At 41.8% G+C, this 16,979-nt stretch overlaps 1 protein-coding gene and 2 long non-coding RNA genes across 4 annotated transcripts in view; 2 read left to right on the top strand and 1 right to left on the bottom strand.

Annotated features, from left to right (window-relative positions):
* The window catches only part of LOC110284606, a 7,052-nt gene extending 5,144 nt beyond the window's left edge, over positions 1-1,908 (top strand). Inside the window, exon 4 of the long non-coding RNA XR_002376964.1 lies at positions 1,393-1,908. This is a non-coding gene — a long non-coding RNA (uncharacterized LOC110284606). The remainder of the gene's footprint in view (positions 1-1,392) is intronic.
* Ccdc192 (coiled-coil domain containing 192) overlaps positions 1-13,635 on the bottom strand; it is a 197,937-nt gene extending 184,302 nt beyond the window's left edge. The window contains 3 exon segments of the mRNA XM_021150372.1: positions 9,443-9,494; positions 13,518-13,582; positions 13,585-13,635. Of these exon segments, the coding sequence (XP_021006031.1) occupies positions 9,443-9,494; positions 13,518-13,582; positions 13,585-13,635 (168 nt within the window).
* Positions 13,636-13,740: 105 nt separating this feature from the next.
* LOC110284605 lies at positions 13,741-14,634 on the top strand. Of its 2 annotated transcripts, none has more exons than XR_002376963.1 (3): positions 13,741-13,838; positions 13,993-14,062; positions 14,403-14,634. It is a non-coding gene; the product is annotated as an uncharacterized LOC110284605 (long non-coding RNA). The 2 variants fall into 2 exon arrangements; XR_002376962.1 differs by having other exon boundaries at positions 13,741-13,886.
* The last annotated feature ends 2,345 nt before the right edge of the window (positions 14,635-16,979 follow it).

Here is a 16,979-nt window from a genome sequence, read left to right as displayed (position 1 = left end):
CATTTTCTGTATCCATTCCTCTGTTGAGGGGCATCTGGGTTCTTTCCAGCTTCTGGCTATGATAAATAAGGCTGCTATGAACATAGTGGAGCATGTGTTCTTCTTACCGGTTGAGACATCTTCTGGATATATGCCCAGGAGAGGTATTGCTGGGCTATTTTCTTATAGGTGGAACTTTTCCACCCTGACGAGAGACTGGTTTTCCTAGCATGAAGGGGTTTTTTGTTGTTGTTGTTGTTTGTTTTGGTTTTTTGTTTGTTTTTTAGAACATGCCTAAATTTATTATTTAATACAAAAAACACAAAACAGCAACAGTTTCCATCATTATTTCCCTAACAACTTTCTGGGACACCATTATTGCCTGGACTGACACTATATGTCCAGTAATCCACCAACAGGCAAATCTCAGCCCACCACAGCTGAACACACTCTGATAACATCTTGTTTTTCTCCTATGCATCCCGGAGCTGTGGTTAAGGGTCTCCAGCTGCACTCCCCAGAGAGTGCATATATACCCATAGTTGCCTTTCACTAGAGACTCGAGACATGAAACTTGAGCAGATAGCCTGTGTTGTCTCCATTGTTCTTCATGTCTCTTGCCCCTACATCCCCACTCACTCTCTTGCAGACCCTGTTAACTGACCCATGGACCAAGTCAGAAGGCTGTTTCAGATATACAGCAATTAAGGCAAGTTAACCCAGCAGAGCAATAAGTAACAAACAGAACTTAATCCCATCAAATCCCATCAGATCACCTTTAATTTAAAAACAGCTTAATTTCCATTTGCATGAAGTTATGAATCAACCAATTAAATTTTATTTATTCCCTAACTGATGAGCACATTGGATCTAGGTATTCAATAACATAACACAGGTGAATATAATTCAGGTATTTATCAAGCATATTTAGTTTATAAGGCCAAGAACAAAATCTCAGGGGATAAAATTTAACTAATTGAATTTCCCATAGTATGCAGAAACTTGAAAATGTGAGTATGGACATTTAGAAAATGGACTTCAGTACCATGAGGGTGGGAGCCTTGCAAAGAAAGCACAAGCTTGGTATTATCTCTGGGGAACACCTGGAGCTGGAGGCATAGGGAGCCATGAGATGTGGGTGCTGGGAACCTAACCAGGTCCTCTGCAAGAGCAGCCGTTGTTAACTCTGAAGCCGTCTCCCCAATCCCATATATAAAAATGTAATAGTTCAGGACACTATATTGCAATAAATGCCACAAATAATTTTTCTATTGCTTTTTTTTTTTTAAATATTCCTCACTGCTCCTTAAATGGATTGATTTGGTAGAAGATGGTAATGTTTTTCTTTAATGAGATATGGAATTTTCAGAAACGAACTTATCTTGTCATCATTGTGTGTTCCTTCCTGCACAGCTTTGAGAAGAAAGTCAGCTCCGTGAAGGCAGCCACAAAGCAGCCCTTTCATTTCTTTAGCTCTCCATGAGTACGGATAACGGAGCACATTAATCAGAATCAGCAAACATACTTTAAAGTAACCAATTTTCTCTGAGAGCTGACCTAACATAAACATCTCAGCTATCATCGAGAGGTTCCGGAGCTGTTATCGCCAGCAGCTAGTTTCAATTTAACTAAATTATTAAGATACATTACGCTTATGCCGATGTGCTCGGCTCTGCTGCAGAGGCTGAGGACAACCCCGTCCAAGCCTTCCCTTGAACTCTGTTATCCTTAAACTGTCTCCCTCAGGGCTCCTCAACTCTCACAACCTCTCATTCAGAGAGTGCAGTCACCAAAAGATCACTCATCCCTTGGTGGGGTGGGGGGGGGGCAATGGTGGATAACTATTCTAATGTTTTGGGAGGAGAGCCCCTCTTGAAAAAATCTTTACCAATTTTCAATTTTCTTCAGCAATTAAAGTGCATTCCTCAAATCAGATCAATTGATTCTATGGTTCCCCAAAGACACCTCTCCCTTGCTCAGCCCCCTTCAGAAGAGAAGCCAGTTACACACTGTCTTGGGTAGGGTTTCCATTACTGTGAAGAGACATCGTGGCCAAGGCAACTCTTATAAAGGACAATGTTTAATTGGGGCTGGCTTACAGGTTCAGAGGTTCAGTCCTTTATCACTAGGGGATTCAGGGGAAGTATGGCAGCATCCAGCAGGCACAGTGCAGGAAGAGCTAAGAGTTCTCCATCTTCAGTCAAATAAAGCCAGGGGTAGACTGACTCTTATGCACTGGGTGGAGCTTCAAAGCCCATCCCCAGTGTGACACACTCCCTCCAACAAGGCCATACCTCCTAACGGAGCCACTCCCTATGGAACAAACATATTCAAGTCACCGAATACATGGAATTGGATCTTACCTAAAATGTTAACACCGGGTGTGGTGGCGCACGCCTTTAATCCCAGCACTGGGGAGGCAGAGGCAGGCAGATTTCTGAGTTTGAGGCCAGCCTGGTCTACAAAGTGAGTTCCAGGACAGCCAGGGCTATACAGAGAAACCCTGTCTCAAAAATACAAACAAACAAAAACGCAAACAAATAAAAATGTTAACATAGAGGAACCCTCGGTCTCTAAGAAGCAGACATTTAAACTCTCCTACTTCTCGCCATACATCTGTCTCAGCATTGCCACTCTCACAGAAAACAACACATCAGCTTCACAACCCCAGTGCTCTTTCCCTGACTGATACCCACTGGACCTTTTTGCCATTTGAAGGGACCAAATGATGAAAAAAAGTCACAGGAACCTAATGGAACAATTTTGCAGACAATCAACTGCTTCCATTTATAAAGGTCCCTTGCTCCACTGAACCCTCCTGGGGGAATTCTGGAAAACATTCTATGTGTAAACAATCTGTTCCAGAGACACATGCTTTCTAAATCTCTTTGCCTGTTGACATTTTAAAAAAATGAAAGAACGCATTTGCGTGAAGACAAGACCTTTTGTTTCTTATACATCTACTCTAACGTAGAAATTAAAAATAAAATAGGTCAGCATTCCCAAAGGCCTAGGAAAGACCATTTCCTCTCGAGTTCTTTGTAGGACTTCATTTTAAACTAAGACTTTTCACAGCCTTGACTCCCAAGTTAAACAGAACGAATTATTAAAATGGGATGCTAATGAGAAAGCCAATGCTTTCCTTTTTTCTTTCCTTTTTGTCTCTCTTTAGGATTTCTTTTCTTAAGTTCAATTCTGTTTCTGAAATATTGTTTTTTTGTATTGAGTTAAAATACCTATTCATCCATACATTGTAGAAACATTTCCCAGGCTACGAAATTTAAATCCAGCCCTGGCCCACACACTCGCCTCACTTTATTGGATTTAAATTTCATAGCCTGAATTCTATACCGAATACATTTCTACAGCAATTTTTGATTTAGTAGAGCATAGAAAATGAGTATAATTTTCTCTAGAAGGAGAGCTTTTGTGTGTGTGTGTGTTATTTGTGATTTTTAAGGAATTCTTGGAAAGTTCTCATTGTATCTATTTATGGTACAGTTGTATATGACGTAATGACCCTATTCTACATAGATTTAGCACACATGAAGAGCATTAACCCTCTGCTAGCTTGTTTTCCTGTTGCTGTGATAAAACATTGACCAGGACCACCCTGGGGAGAAGGTTCATTCGACTTACACATCTCTCAGTCCTAGGTCCCTCCGTGAAGGGAGCCAGAGATGAGCACATTGAAGCAAGGACCTAGCGTCTAGGCCCTAGAAGCAGGAACTCAGGCACAGAGCACATGGAGGAACAGCATTTACTCTTTGCTCAGCTCCCTTTCCTAAAATAACACATGGCCGACCACCACCTGTTCAGAAGGACTCTGCTGACAGTGAACGGGGCCCTCTCACAAGCCATCCCATCAATCATTAGTCAAGAAAACGCCCCACAGCCACGCCCACAGGCCAATCTGATGGAGACAACTCCTCAGTTGAGGATCCTCTTTTTCAGGTAACTCTAATTTGAGCCCTAAAAACCAAAACCAAGCAAACAAACAACAACAAAAACTCAGACCTAACAAATACACCCTCTCCCTACATATTTGCATTTTTTGGTGTGGAAAAAAATATTTTAGATGGAATATAATAATATCACTCCAGCTTATTTAATGAAATATCTTACTTGCTTTTACAAAGAAAAGCATTTACAAAACTATTCACTAAAACACAGCTTTCAGTCAAATGAACTCAAAATGGATCTTAGACCTAATTATAAAGCCCAAAACTATGAAACTCTTAGACAAAATCTTGGAAACAAATATCTGTGTCCTAGGGCAAAGCTTTCTTAGATGCAATGCCAAAAGCATGAGCCGTGAAAGTAGCCCTTATTAAATTAGACTTCACCAAACTGAAAACTTCTGCTCTCCTCAAAATACTGTTAGTTGAACAAAGGGAACAAACCAAGACAGAAGAAAGTGATGTCAGAATGACTAGATACAAAAAAAAAATGACTTTAACCCCCAAATCTATTTTCAAAAGAACTCTCCATACCAAATAATAAGAAACAAGCAATATAACACACTAGTGAACAAAACGTGTAAGTATCAAAAAAAAGGTGACAGATAATTGTATAAAATACTTGGTATTATTTGTCATGTAAGGAAATGCAGATTATAATTATAATATCAGGAAAATAAATAAAATTAAAAGGGCGCTCTTTATCAGACTTGGAAATGATGTATAGGAAGTGAAATTTCTCATGCCTCTGGAAAAGGTGCAAAGATGCCAAGGACCACTTTGTAAAACAATTTAACAATTAAACAGATAAGTCAGAGCTACATCATACAACTCAAGCATTCCACCCCAAGGTATTTACACAAGACGGCAAAAGGAATCATTCCCGTACAACGACTGGAACACTTAACCATATGATTCAACCAGTCCAGTCCTCGGAGTTTACCCAAAAGAAATGAAACCATATGTGCATACAAAGACCCAACCAGGAACACCCCCAGGCTCATTTGGAAGACCCCAAACCTGGAAATAACCTGAACGTTAGTCAACAGAGAAAAAGATAACCACAGATGTGCACCCCAGACAAAGGAATCTGACTCTGCAGTGAGAACGAACTGCTGACATACTGAAATGTAAGTGGACTTTTTTTTTTTTGTCTGAGTTATAAAGGCTGATGCAACAGGTACCAACTCCCTGGCTCCCTGAATTTGAAGCTCAGGGAAAGGCTGGAGGGCTATGTTTGGGGTGGGGGGTTATTCCACTGGACACAGAGTTTTAGGAGTGATGGATAGCTCTATTATACTAATGGAGAGGATGGCTTCCCATGGCTAGTTGTGTATCAGAGCTTGTGTATTTGACTCAGGACTCTGGAAGAGAAGCTGGAAGACAGGCAGGAAGGAAGGAGTCAGGCAGAGCACACGTTCTGAGTAATCACCTTTTCCTTATCAAAGTGGTGACCTCTGAAATCTAACCTAATTTCTAGAACCCCAGCAAATCTTTCTATTTAAATATACATAGAAACGCAGGTCTGGGTTACTCTCATTTGAAGAATGAAAGGGCCTTGAAATCCCTTGAAATTCTCCTTTAAAGTGCAGTAGCCTGTTAACACCTTGACTCATTAATGATTTGAACTCTGCTCATCAAAGGGAGGATATATATATATATATATATATATATATGCCCCATCTTAAAATGTGAAAATGTGGAGAAAAAGGAAATCTGGCTCTCAGACCTGCTGCTACAGGAAGAGCAGAGCCAATGACATCACATGACTTATCTTCTCTTTCCCTCTTCACTTCATAAAATGTGGCTGCATTTAGCTAACTTCTGGCCATCTTGTAGATCCAGCCATGAAAATTAACACACCCCCCCCACCTCCCCAGAGAACTTTTGTATCTTTGGCATAAAACTAATGGTTCTTTAATGAAGCTGTCACACTGAGAAGTGTGACATCACAGCTGGGAATAAATTTAGTGTGCCTAACCCATAGCCATATTCTCGCCTTTGCGTGTGTCTTCCTTTGCAACCAGGGACACCAGTATTCCCCCCATTGACTCAGGGAGCGCAATCCTGATCATTTTCAGGCCAATCCTCTGTACAATAGAATGCTTATCTCTTGAACAGCTTTAAATGAGATGATACACACTGGCGTTTTCTTCCAGAGGATGGTAAAACAAAGCAAAGACAATAGTTCAAGTAATTTTTTGATTCTCCAGTTGGCTCCCAGGAATAATATGAGAAAAGTGGGGGTCCTCCTGGTCCTCCTGAAGTATCTCTAGCTCTCAGCACATTGTCCTATAATGTCCCTACCAAATGTGAGCACCTTAAACTTTGTCACTCAGAGCCCGAAGCTCCTCAACCCTCCCTCAATCACAGCTTCTTCACGGTTAAGATCAAAGAGAAGAAAATCTTCAACATAGTGGTCATGCTTTTTGGACCACCCTATTGCTGCTGTAAGGATCTGAAGGGACACAGCCTGCTTTATTCCTGTACCTCAGCCTCTAAGTTTTACTTCAAATGAGACCAACAGAGAGTCCTTTAGATATCTGAAATTTGGTTACAGATTCATCAAGACTAATAAAGTCAATACCTTTAATAACTGATAGCTTTCCAAGTGTGACAGACAGGTAGACTGTGTGCCAATATGTCCACATGGCCAAGAGGTCCTCACACAATTGAAACAGATTCCATCCTTCATATCTCCCATTTTCTCTGCCCAAACTAAAACTAATGATTTAAGAGAGATATCTGAATGCCACCTGGGATTTGGTGCCTCATGGGACATAGAGCTCTGAGGTTTTCTGCCTTAGAATTTCCATGACTTCACAGGACTTTGTGGAAGAGGGGGCAGCATGAGTATATGCCATGGCCTCTGAGGTCTCTGAGCCTGACTTCTTCCAGATAACTGGAATTCTCTGGGGATGTAAAAACACAGGAAGAGAAACGAAGCCCCAGACATCCAAACCATGTAAACCGGAAAGGTCTGGATTATTAACTCTGGGAAGCTAATTGGGAGCCCCAGGCAGAATCCTAATATGGTCAGTGTCCTTGTCAGTGGATGCCACCAAGAAGATACTGATGGATAGACACACTTAGAAGAAAGGGACATTGGGACCATGAAGTGTCCCATTTCTCAGACTTAGAGGTTGCCGTCAAATCGAAAGGTAATGGGAGAATCATTTTAGGGCATGTATTCATAAATAGCTTCATTAAATAAAATAAAAATTCATTATTAGTTTTTTCTACCTAACTCTGTCTCCCCCATAAAGCAATATAGATAGGATACATATTTTTTAACCTCAACCATTTAATAAGTTGAATTGGGTTTCTACTTAACAGTTTTTTTCCTAGCAAAAATCTTCCATCTGAAAATGGTTCATGGATTTGAGAGTTATGCTCAGTTTGTCTAGGACTAGAACTATGCTAAAGAATAGAGGTATGTTAATTATGTTATCAAAATATACATTTATTTTTATTTTATGTATATGACTGCTTAGTCTATATCTGTGAACCATGTATATTCCTGGCGCCCATGAAGACAAGAAAAGGGCATTAAATCCTCTGGGACTGGAGTTACTGATGATTATAAGCTAACATGTGGGTGCTGGGACTTGAAATTGGGTCATCTCTGAGAGTAACAAATGCTCTTTACCACGGAGCCGTCTCTCCAGCCAGAGAGGTTAGCATTTTATGAACTAAGTTACTTGTGCAAAGGTGATATCCTGGGTATACAGCTTTCAAGCAAATGGTCTATTCGAATCCATGACGCCACCAGGAGACCAGAAACTGGGCAAATGCTGAGAAAACAAATGGTCAGAACAGCCTCCTGATGTTCACAGGAGCACACTGAGAACAGCCTCCTGATGCACACAGAAACACACTGAAAACAGCCTCCTGATGCTCACAGGAACACACTGAGAACAGCCTCCTGATGCACACAGAAACACACTGAGAACAGCCTCCTGATGCACACAGAAACACACTGAGAACAGCCTCCTGATGCNCACACTGAGAACAGCCTCCTGATGCACACAGAAACACACTGAGAACAGCCTCCTGATGCACACAGAAACACACTGAGAACAGCCTCCTGATGCACGCAGAGCACACTGAGAACAGCCTCCTGATGTTCACAGGAGCACACTGAGAACAGCCTCCTAATGCACACAGAGCACACTGAGAACAGCCTCCTGATGCAAACGGAGAGCTGTCAATGCAGTAGCATCCTCTTGTGTTTCTAGGTCCCGCCCAAGGTGTTTTCAGATCCTGACCATGTCACCTGAAGTTGATGACTCAAGCCACATCATCATCAGTTGTGTGGGTGAAAAGTGAGGCTCACAGAGATTAGAGGAATCACCAGCAACCATATAGCTTAAAGATTGTGTACAGGCTCTGTGCTGTGAATTCTAGTTTTATAATCATTTCCACTCTACCACCCTCTGTAACTCAGATCTCAGATAGTTTAAGAAAACACCTTTGGGTTGAAAAAGTCCCAAAAGTGAACCAAGGCAGGCTGAGGGAAACTTTTAAAAAAAATTTTTTTTTTATTAGCATTTACATTTCAAATGCTATCCCTAAAGTTCCCCATACCCTCCCCTCCCCCGCCCCTGCTCCCCTCCCCCCTCACTCCCACTTCTTGGCCCTGGCGTTCCCCTGTACTGAGGCATATAAAGTTTGCTAGACCAAGAAGCATCTCTTCCCAATGATGTCCGACTAAGCCATCTTCTGCTACATATGCAGCTAGAGACACGAGCTCGGGGGTACTGGTTAGTTCATGTTGTTGTTCCTCCTATAGGGTTGCAGACCCCTTCAGCTCATGTAGGAGCTAGAGAAAGTCCCCGAGGCTGAGGGAAACTTAAGGACAATGTTTACACTTAGGAGAAGAAAATAGTCACTATACCCTCCAACTCGGAGCCTCGCCTGGCTCAATGACCACCTAGATTTCTTCACAGGCCATAGAGAGACACAATGAGCTTAGAGAAGGAGGGCTTTCAGTGGTCCCAGTACAAAACAGAACTATGAGAGACCTCCTACGCCAGAATCAGTTATTTCAATTACCTTGAAAGAGACCCAAACTGGATGTGTCTGGAATAGACTGTGTTTTAAACCCAAGCTTAACCAAGCCAAATAATGTGCTCTGTTGGATTTATATCATGTCTCAACTCCAGAACTTCTGTGTCTATAAACAAATGAAATAGTCCAGGAAGTTTAAGCTATCCTAAGGTCACAAAGAACAATGTGACATCCATGACGGGTTAAAATGGGAAAGGCTACACCATATCACTCTTATCTGACATCTCTCCCCCTCCCCTTCCCCCCAAACACCCCTCCCCTTCCCTTCACTATCCTACCCGGGAAAGAATGATCCACCATTTGTCTAAAAATATTCGATAATAGGATGGGAAAACTAAACCTTATCAAGAAAACCTCAATATTAAGTTAAATTGCATTGTTTAGGGAAATTTTTTTCCTACAGAAAACAAAATCAGGTAAAGTTTATTTCTTACCGATGTTCTGTTTTGTGGCTGAATATATGACTGATAACTTCCAAGCATCGACCTGGATGGCATGGGGAAAAGAAAGAAGAGTTTAGAATTACAGAATTTTAGTTTAGGCAACTACACACACAGTACACGCAGACACAGAGACACACAGACTCACATTCGTACACACAGAGAGGGAGAGATCTCACACTGAATAGGACTTTGCCCTGAAGTGTGTGTGTGTGGTGTGTGTTTGTGTGTGTGTGTGTGTGTGTGTGTGTGTGAGAGAGAGAGAGAGAGAGAGAGAGAGAGAGAGAGAGAGAGAGAGAGAGAATTTCCCGTAAATGTTCCGGACACTTCACTAGGAAGTAAGGGCAACAGAACATAAACTCTGGGTGGAAGATGAAACAGCCTTTAAAGGCTGTCTTGAGAATAAGCAGACTGAACAGCAGTACAATGTGTTCTGAAATCCTGCAAAATCTCCTATTTCAACTCAAAAAAAGAAAAGGGAAGGAGGCACATCCCGTCTGTAAAAAAGCAGGCAGGGCAGTCACTCCTCCCTCCCTCTCCTCTGTTCCCTCCTCTCATTTCCTCTCTTTTCCCCCAATCCAATCCCAGGCTTACAGATATGTTATTTGTTTCAGCTTGAGCCTCCTTGGCTCTTTTAGTTTCTGCTTGATTCCTCTTACACACTTTGTGACAAAAACTACTTTATCCATGGCCCTAATTCCATTCCTCTTCATCTTTTGCTAAAGCCATTCCTTTTATCAGGCTTTCCCTAGTACCACTCCATAGGAACATGAAGCATGGCCAGGGCTTCCCTCATCGCTGTCTGCACTGGTCCTGTGACAATTCACCTTGACAGCTTTTGACAGGATCCACCCATCACTTCTTCATTCTGGAAAGATCTTTTTCACCTGGCTCCCAAAGCAGCCCTAACCCTGGGGACTACACACGAGTCCATCTGACTTGTTCTTTTTCTTCCCATCTCTGTTCAAATACCATCTTGTCCACGGACCTGCCATCTGCATCTGACTTATAATCAAAGCTCACATCTCACAGCTCCCGAGTTTTCCCTGCTGCTGTCAATATTTTCTGGTGTTCTCTAGAATTCACTTATTTATGATACTTGTATCTCATAACAACTAACCAAGTACATTCCTTGAATGTATAGGACACCTCTCCCTTGACTTTGTTACTCTATCTGCAGCAACTTCTATGAGTGTTCAAGTATTGGAAATCGACTTTAAGGCCTTGTACATGCTAACCAATGGATAAGCCCATGGAGTGGCCTTCCAGTTCCAGTATTTACCACCCTGAAGACAGGAAGGCTGGTTAACATTGAAAGAACCAATGAGTAAGTAGATGAGGGTTTTAGTGAACTTCATAGTTAGCACATTCAATCACAGAGTTCAACTGATGAGCCTTGCTTTAAAGCCCTCAACCGACTCAACTTCTATCCTAAGAAATAGATTTTTTTTCATTTTCACATTTATGTGAATGTTTACTGCTTACTTTTCTAACTTCTCAAAGATATTAGAACCACTTTTAAAAGGCCCACGAAGCAATCAGTGATTCATGGGTGAAATTAATCCAATTTTTACTTAAAGAAGGGTACATGAGTTGTAAGAAATGTAATTGCTCTCCTTGAATCATAGGCACACTAGTAAAATATAGTATTCAGGTGCTTCCTTTTATACACAGGTCCTCTTTCTCACAGAATGAAAAGTAGCCTCCTGGTTATAACTGTTGGGGAAAATCAACATGTAGCATTGAATGACTTTAATGATCTAACTTTTCATCTCCGATCGGAGAGCCTCACAGAGCAGACATGCTCGTGATCTATGTCACGTAATGATTTCAGAGTATGAGCCTCAGTCATTTCTTCTAATAAAATCCTTGAGTTCTCTTATCTTGCTGAAGGTTTGTCACTTCTTTATACCACACTCAATGTTACTTCTTCCAGAAACATCTTGGACCCTCTGTGTTTCACAAGTAGTTAGGCACCTCTCTTATAGCCCTCATTATGTTTAAGTGTATACATAATTGTATATCTGTGTTTTTTAATTTCTCAGTGACATCATTATAGGGAACAAGTGCTATACCTTATTTATATAATAGCCTGTTCAATTTCTGTGATCACAACCTACCCAACTGGCTTACTTAGATAGACCATGCATGGACAACAAAACCCGCCCAATTTTAATAAAGCACAGAACAAAACTACTGACTTCAAAACAAGAGATTCTTGGCCACCTGACAGTAACATTTAAAGGTCACCAGTCATGGCCCCGGAGTAACCATAGCAACTCAGCATACACATTGGAGACATGTATAATAATTAAACAAAGCTCTAGAATGCCTATTTATTAGCCTTGAAATAAAACAAGGAGGAATTAACAAATATATTTCTGAGCCTGTTTTTGTCACAGGGTTTTCTTGGTTTAGGATTCCTGGAGAAACTGAAAAGCTTCATGAAACATCTGTGGCATGTGGAGTGCGGTGATATCACATGACCACATGAGGCTGGAACATTTCCTTCTACTTAATAACGTTTGACTGCTAAGCTTTCTCCCTACGCCTTTTACTTTATGGCTGCATGAACATATGATTTCAACACAATTGGTGTGGCAGCAGCACTGCTGGTGCATACCCTGTTCTTATAGGAGAGAGGGCTCCTGGGAAGATGCTTGCTTTGGTCCTTGAATTTGTAGCATCCCAGAGTCTAACCCTCCTTTGTTTAGAGAAATTAGAATCAAGTTCCCATATGGTTTGTGAAAGTGAAAGGGGTTTGTCTTAAGGGCATGGGAAGAGGGGAAAGGAGAATGGCAAGCTTAATTAGGAGACTAGTTCATACCTGCTCAGAAGAGAACATGCTACTCTGAACTCACCAAGAACTGCAGGAAGGTGCCCCTTGCCTTTACTGAAGAAGCCCTGGTTGGTACCTGCATCCCATAGTTGGCTGTGTGTATCAGAACAAGTTCTCACAGTACACTCGACAATGAGAACTGTGTCCTGCCTTGCCCTGGGCATCACTGTTGCTTCACACTGGGCTATTCATGTCACAGTTGATAATCACAGAACATTTTGCCTCCATTTGGGACACTATGTTCACCTTTTTAATTACCTGCATGCCCAACTATCAATCCACTAGGTGATTTTGTAAGGCAAATAAAGAGAAAATGGATGCTTGCCGAGTTTCATTGTTTCAAAATAGAAAAAAAAATGAGGTTGTGCATATTCTGAGGTTCACAGATTACAAACAGAAACAAGCATTTTACATAAAAATGTAAGGGATAAATGAGTTTTCTGTACTAGCCATGGACCTCTGATCCAATGTCAAAAGCAAAGCTTACATATTTGCTAAAATATAGACATAGTTTAGAGCCAGTCGAGGTAGAAACCAGGGCTATATGCAAGTATCCATCACAGGAAACTGCCCTCCAGGTGACAACTTCTTCTACAAAAGGGGCACAATTATCTCACTCAAGATCAGAAAGGAAGTTCTAAATGAAAGAAGCTATTTCCATATTTGAAGGGGAAAATGTGTATTGAGCCCAGAAAATGTGTATTGAGCCCACATGCAAATTTTCCAGTGATTGACTGCAGATCGATTATAGAGGTCATCTCTATGCCCACTCCTGTGGTCAGGGCTGGTTGGCATTGTTTACTTGGAGAACAGCTTTAGGAGGCATGTCCCAGTATTATATGTCCTGCACATCATGGGAGGACAATGGGGACAGTGTCACTGTTTTTCTGTGGCTCTGAAAAGAGCAGGCTGGTTGGTTCAGCACCCCTATTCCCACACTATTAAAGCATTTGGGATGGGAGAGTGTATAAATCTGAGAAATGTACATGAAGAACATTTTTACTCATTTGACAAACACTTGTTGAGATCTATCGTATGTCAGGCCTTGCCCTGTGATCTGGGAAGACACAATTATCCATAGAAAAAGGTCACTTACCAGGAAAGAAAAAAGTCTCTTTGATGTTTTCTCCAAGACTTTAAAGAAAGGTTATCTCTGAAGTATGAAGTGAAGGTTGCTTTATCCAGAAATTTCCATGGATTAATTTTGAACAGAAAGAGCTAGGAACTCACCTGCATCTCGCTGAGGTCTCAATATCTGGGATTACAACTTTCTTGCTGTGACATCCTCCCATCTCAAGGCAGGCCCATTGAGATCCTCTGTCCATGGACAGACACCAACTAACCTCATTCCTTAGAGTTTTGGAATCCCTGGCACTGCTCTGCTGTCCATTGTTGCTAGGCAACTACAATGACAGTTAACTGCCCAAAGCTAAAAGAGAATCCGTTACAGAGCCACAGGCTTCCCTCAAAACATCTCACAAGTCAGATGCAGGCATGAGGACAGATGGAGAAACATCACAGAGCCATCATTTCTGGAAATTGACTCCACATGTAAGAGGAGCACTGGATGAATGCTTAGAGCAGATATCTAAAACCCAGGTCTGATGCCAAGGAGGCAGTTGTCCCCCTGCTGTCTGGCTGAGGAGCACACTCAGAAACAGATTGGTCTATGCTATGCTAATCTGCTGTCCCTGTGTCTTCACAGAGAGGAGCTCAGCTGACAGAGCTGGGATTCAGAGCTATGCATTCCAGCTCCCCAACACAGGCTTGAGCAGGTAATACATCTGATGATGTCTGGTTCCTGTCACAACATATCTGTAGTCCTTCCTTGTTCTTCCTTGTGCTAGATGTTGACCTTTACAGGGTCAGTAAGTTCAGATAGTCAGTCTCCATGCCTAAGTTAAGGAAAAGCAGGCAACATTACCATACCCACATTCATCTGAGCCTCGCTGTTCATCACAGGACCCAAGGAGAGAATCTGAAGCCTCGAAACATTACAATAGTTTGTACTTTTTCACCTTGAAAATACTGAGGTTCTGAATGGGACTGATTAGCATGGATCTGTGGATTTAGTAGTTTACGTACCCTTGAAAGTCCCTACTTTACTTGATACAGGCAAGCACGCACAGGATCATGATAGAGAGAAACATGTACTAGAAAGAACATAGAAGAATATGAGAAGAATAGAAACAGGAGGTGACATGAGCTGGATGAAGCATGAAGGATGAGAGTCATGAAACACTTGCAGGGAAGACTGTTCTAGCCGGTCCTGACGTCAGAGGAGTGCACATGCAAGGCTCTCCTGACCTCACATCTCCCTGTGCTCTTCTAACAAAAATAAAAGAAATTCAAAGAGCTCTCTAGAAGAGGAGTGCCCTCTTAACATTTCTCATGCTCCACAGAGTCCTCTAACATGCCCTTTGTCACGTCATCACCAGCTTCCATCCTGCCAGCTCCCTAAACAGCGGCATTCTGACCCAGGAGGCAGGACTCAGCTTCGTCATGTGCACTCCTAACCCTCATTAGCCTTCTGTTGATTCCTTGAGCCCAATGTCCCATCAGTCCCTCCTCTCATGCCCCTTCACTAGATTTGGGTTTGACTACTTGCAGCCAGTATATTCTAATGCAAGCCTTACTGTTTCTCATATACATCAATTTTCTTTCCCCATACACAGACTTGAGACCTGTCTGCCTCAGCCTCATGGTGTGTACAACACTGGCCAGAAAATGAGTCCTCGAACTTCATACAGAGCACAACCTCTAGTCACTCTTTTGTTTTTATTTATCACTTTTTCCCCTTAAAATCTCTACTGTATTGGTAACGGCATATCTTTTTTTTTTCCCTGTCATCCACTTATCTTCTTCTTATGCTTTCCAAATCAAAGTGAAACGCTCACTCATTTAAGAAACTTATTTTTATCAGCAGGTCCATTATGGTGCCTGATGTTAGAGATAAGGAGTGAATCAAAGCATACATGGTCAGAACGGCATGGAAGAGTGATGGGGGAAAGAAAGACATGCATTGTGTAATATTGCTCATAGGCAAAACCTGGATTTAACATATAGATAGAGGTAGAGGTAATGTAGAGGTGATAGAGGTGGAGACAGAGACAGAGAGAGAAATAGAGATGGAGTTGATGGAGTTGAATATAGATATGGTAAGATAGAGATGGTGGGATAGATATGGAGACAGAGGTAGAGGTGATGGAGGTAGAGGTGGACATGGAGAGATAGAGATAGAGATGATGGAGAAGGAGACAATGACAAACAAGCAGAAGAAGACTATTTGAGGAAGGCAAGAGATTGGTAGGCGATGAAAGAAGGGACAAGGCCATGATCAAAGTATAATAATATATGAAGAAAACTCATGACACACATGCATGAAACCCATTATTTTTCATTAAAACTAAAAAGAAACATAAATTATTTTTTAAAGGGAGCACTAGCAAGCTGGGCCAGTCAATGAAAGTGCTTGGAACAATTCATGTGTACCTACATTTGGATCCCCAGAACCCAAGTAAAGAGCTGAAGAATGCCTGAAATCCCAGTACTAAGGAGGCAGAGACAATGGATCCATGGAGATTGCTGGTCAGCCCGACTAGACAAACTGATAATCTCCAAGTTCCATGAAAGAGCATCTCAAAACAATAAGGTGGATGGTGATTGGCCGTAAAAATTATATGCATACAAGAAATACTGAATAGACTTATATGCATGTGTATTAAACAATAGCAATAACTAGGAAAAAGAGGCCATGAATTTGAGAAGGAAGTGGAAGAGAGAAGGAACCTAGGGATGGAGGGAAGGAGGAGGATGTAAATACAATACTTATACCTGAAATTCTCAAAAAAAAAAAAAACCCATAGAATTAGAAAGCAAGGTGGACACAATAGAAGGAGATACCTGGTACTATGAAAAATACACTATGGTGGTCCTTTGCTAATAAAAAAGTGGCCTAGATGGGTTTAGGCTTATCTTAGGGTTTGTATTCCTACACAAAACATCATGACCAAGAAGCAAGTTGGGGAGGAAAGAAAGGGTTTACTCAACTTACACCTCCACATTGCTGTTCATCAGCAAAGGAAGTCAGGACAGGAACTCACACATGGAAGGAACTTGGAGGCAGGAGCTGATGCAAAGGCCATGGAGGGGTACTGCCTATGAGATTGCTTCCCCTGGCTTGCTCAGCTTGCTTTCTTATAGAACCCAGCACCACCTGCCCAGGGATGGTATCACCCACCATGGGCCCTCCCACCCTTGATCACTAATTGAGAAAATGCTTTACAGCTGGATCTCATGGAGGCATTTCCTCAAGGGAGGCTCCTTTCTCTGTGATAACTCCAGCTTGTGTCAAGTTGACACACAAAACCAGCCAGTATAAGGCTTAAGATGACCAGGATGCATTAAGTATCCTGCTCCCGCACTGACATGTAACCACGGGCTTTTCCACCCATACCCCAGTTCCTAAATAATGACCTAGAGGCTTATTATTTATAGATAAATGACTAGGACATAGATAGATTTGTTCTCTGAGTAGCCCTTAGTTTATATTAACCTGTTTATACTATTCTAGGTCTGCCACATGGCTAGTTACCTCTCCTCAGTTTCATTTGTCTGACTTCCTTCCAGTCCAGGTGGGGATCTCAGTTCCCCCCTCCCTACCAGATGTCCCACCTTCTAATCCTGCCGCAG

The sequence above is a fragment of the Mus caroli genome, chromosome 18 (assembly GCF_900094665.2).
Source record: "Mus caroli chromosome 18, CAROLI_EIJ_v1.1, whole genome shotgun sequence".
NCBI classification, from domain to species: Eukaryota; Metazoa; Chordata; class Mammalia; order Rodentia; family Muridae; genus Mus; species Mus caroli.
The sequence above is the reverse complement of the archived record's forward strand: the minus strand, read 5'-3'. Positions and strand labels throughout refer to the sequence as shown.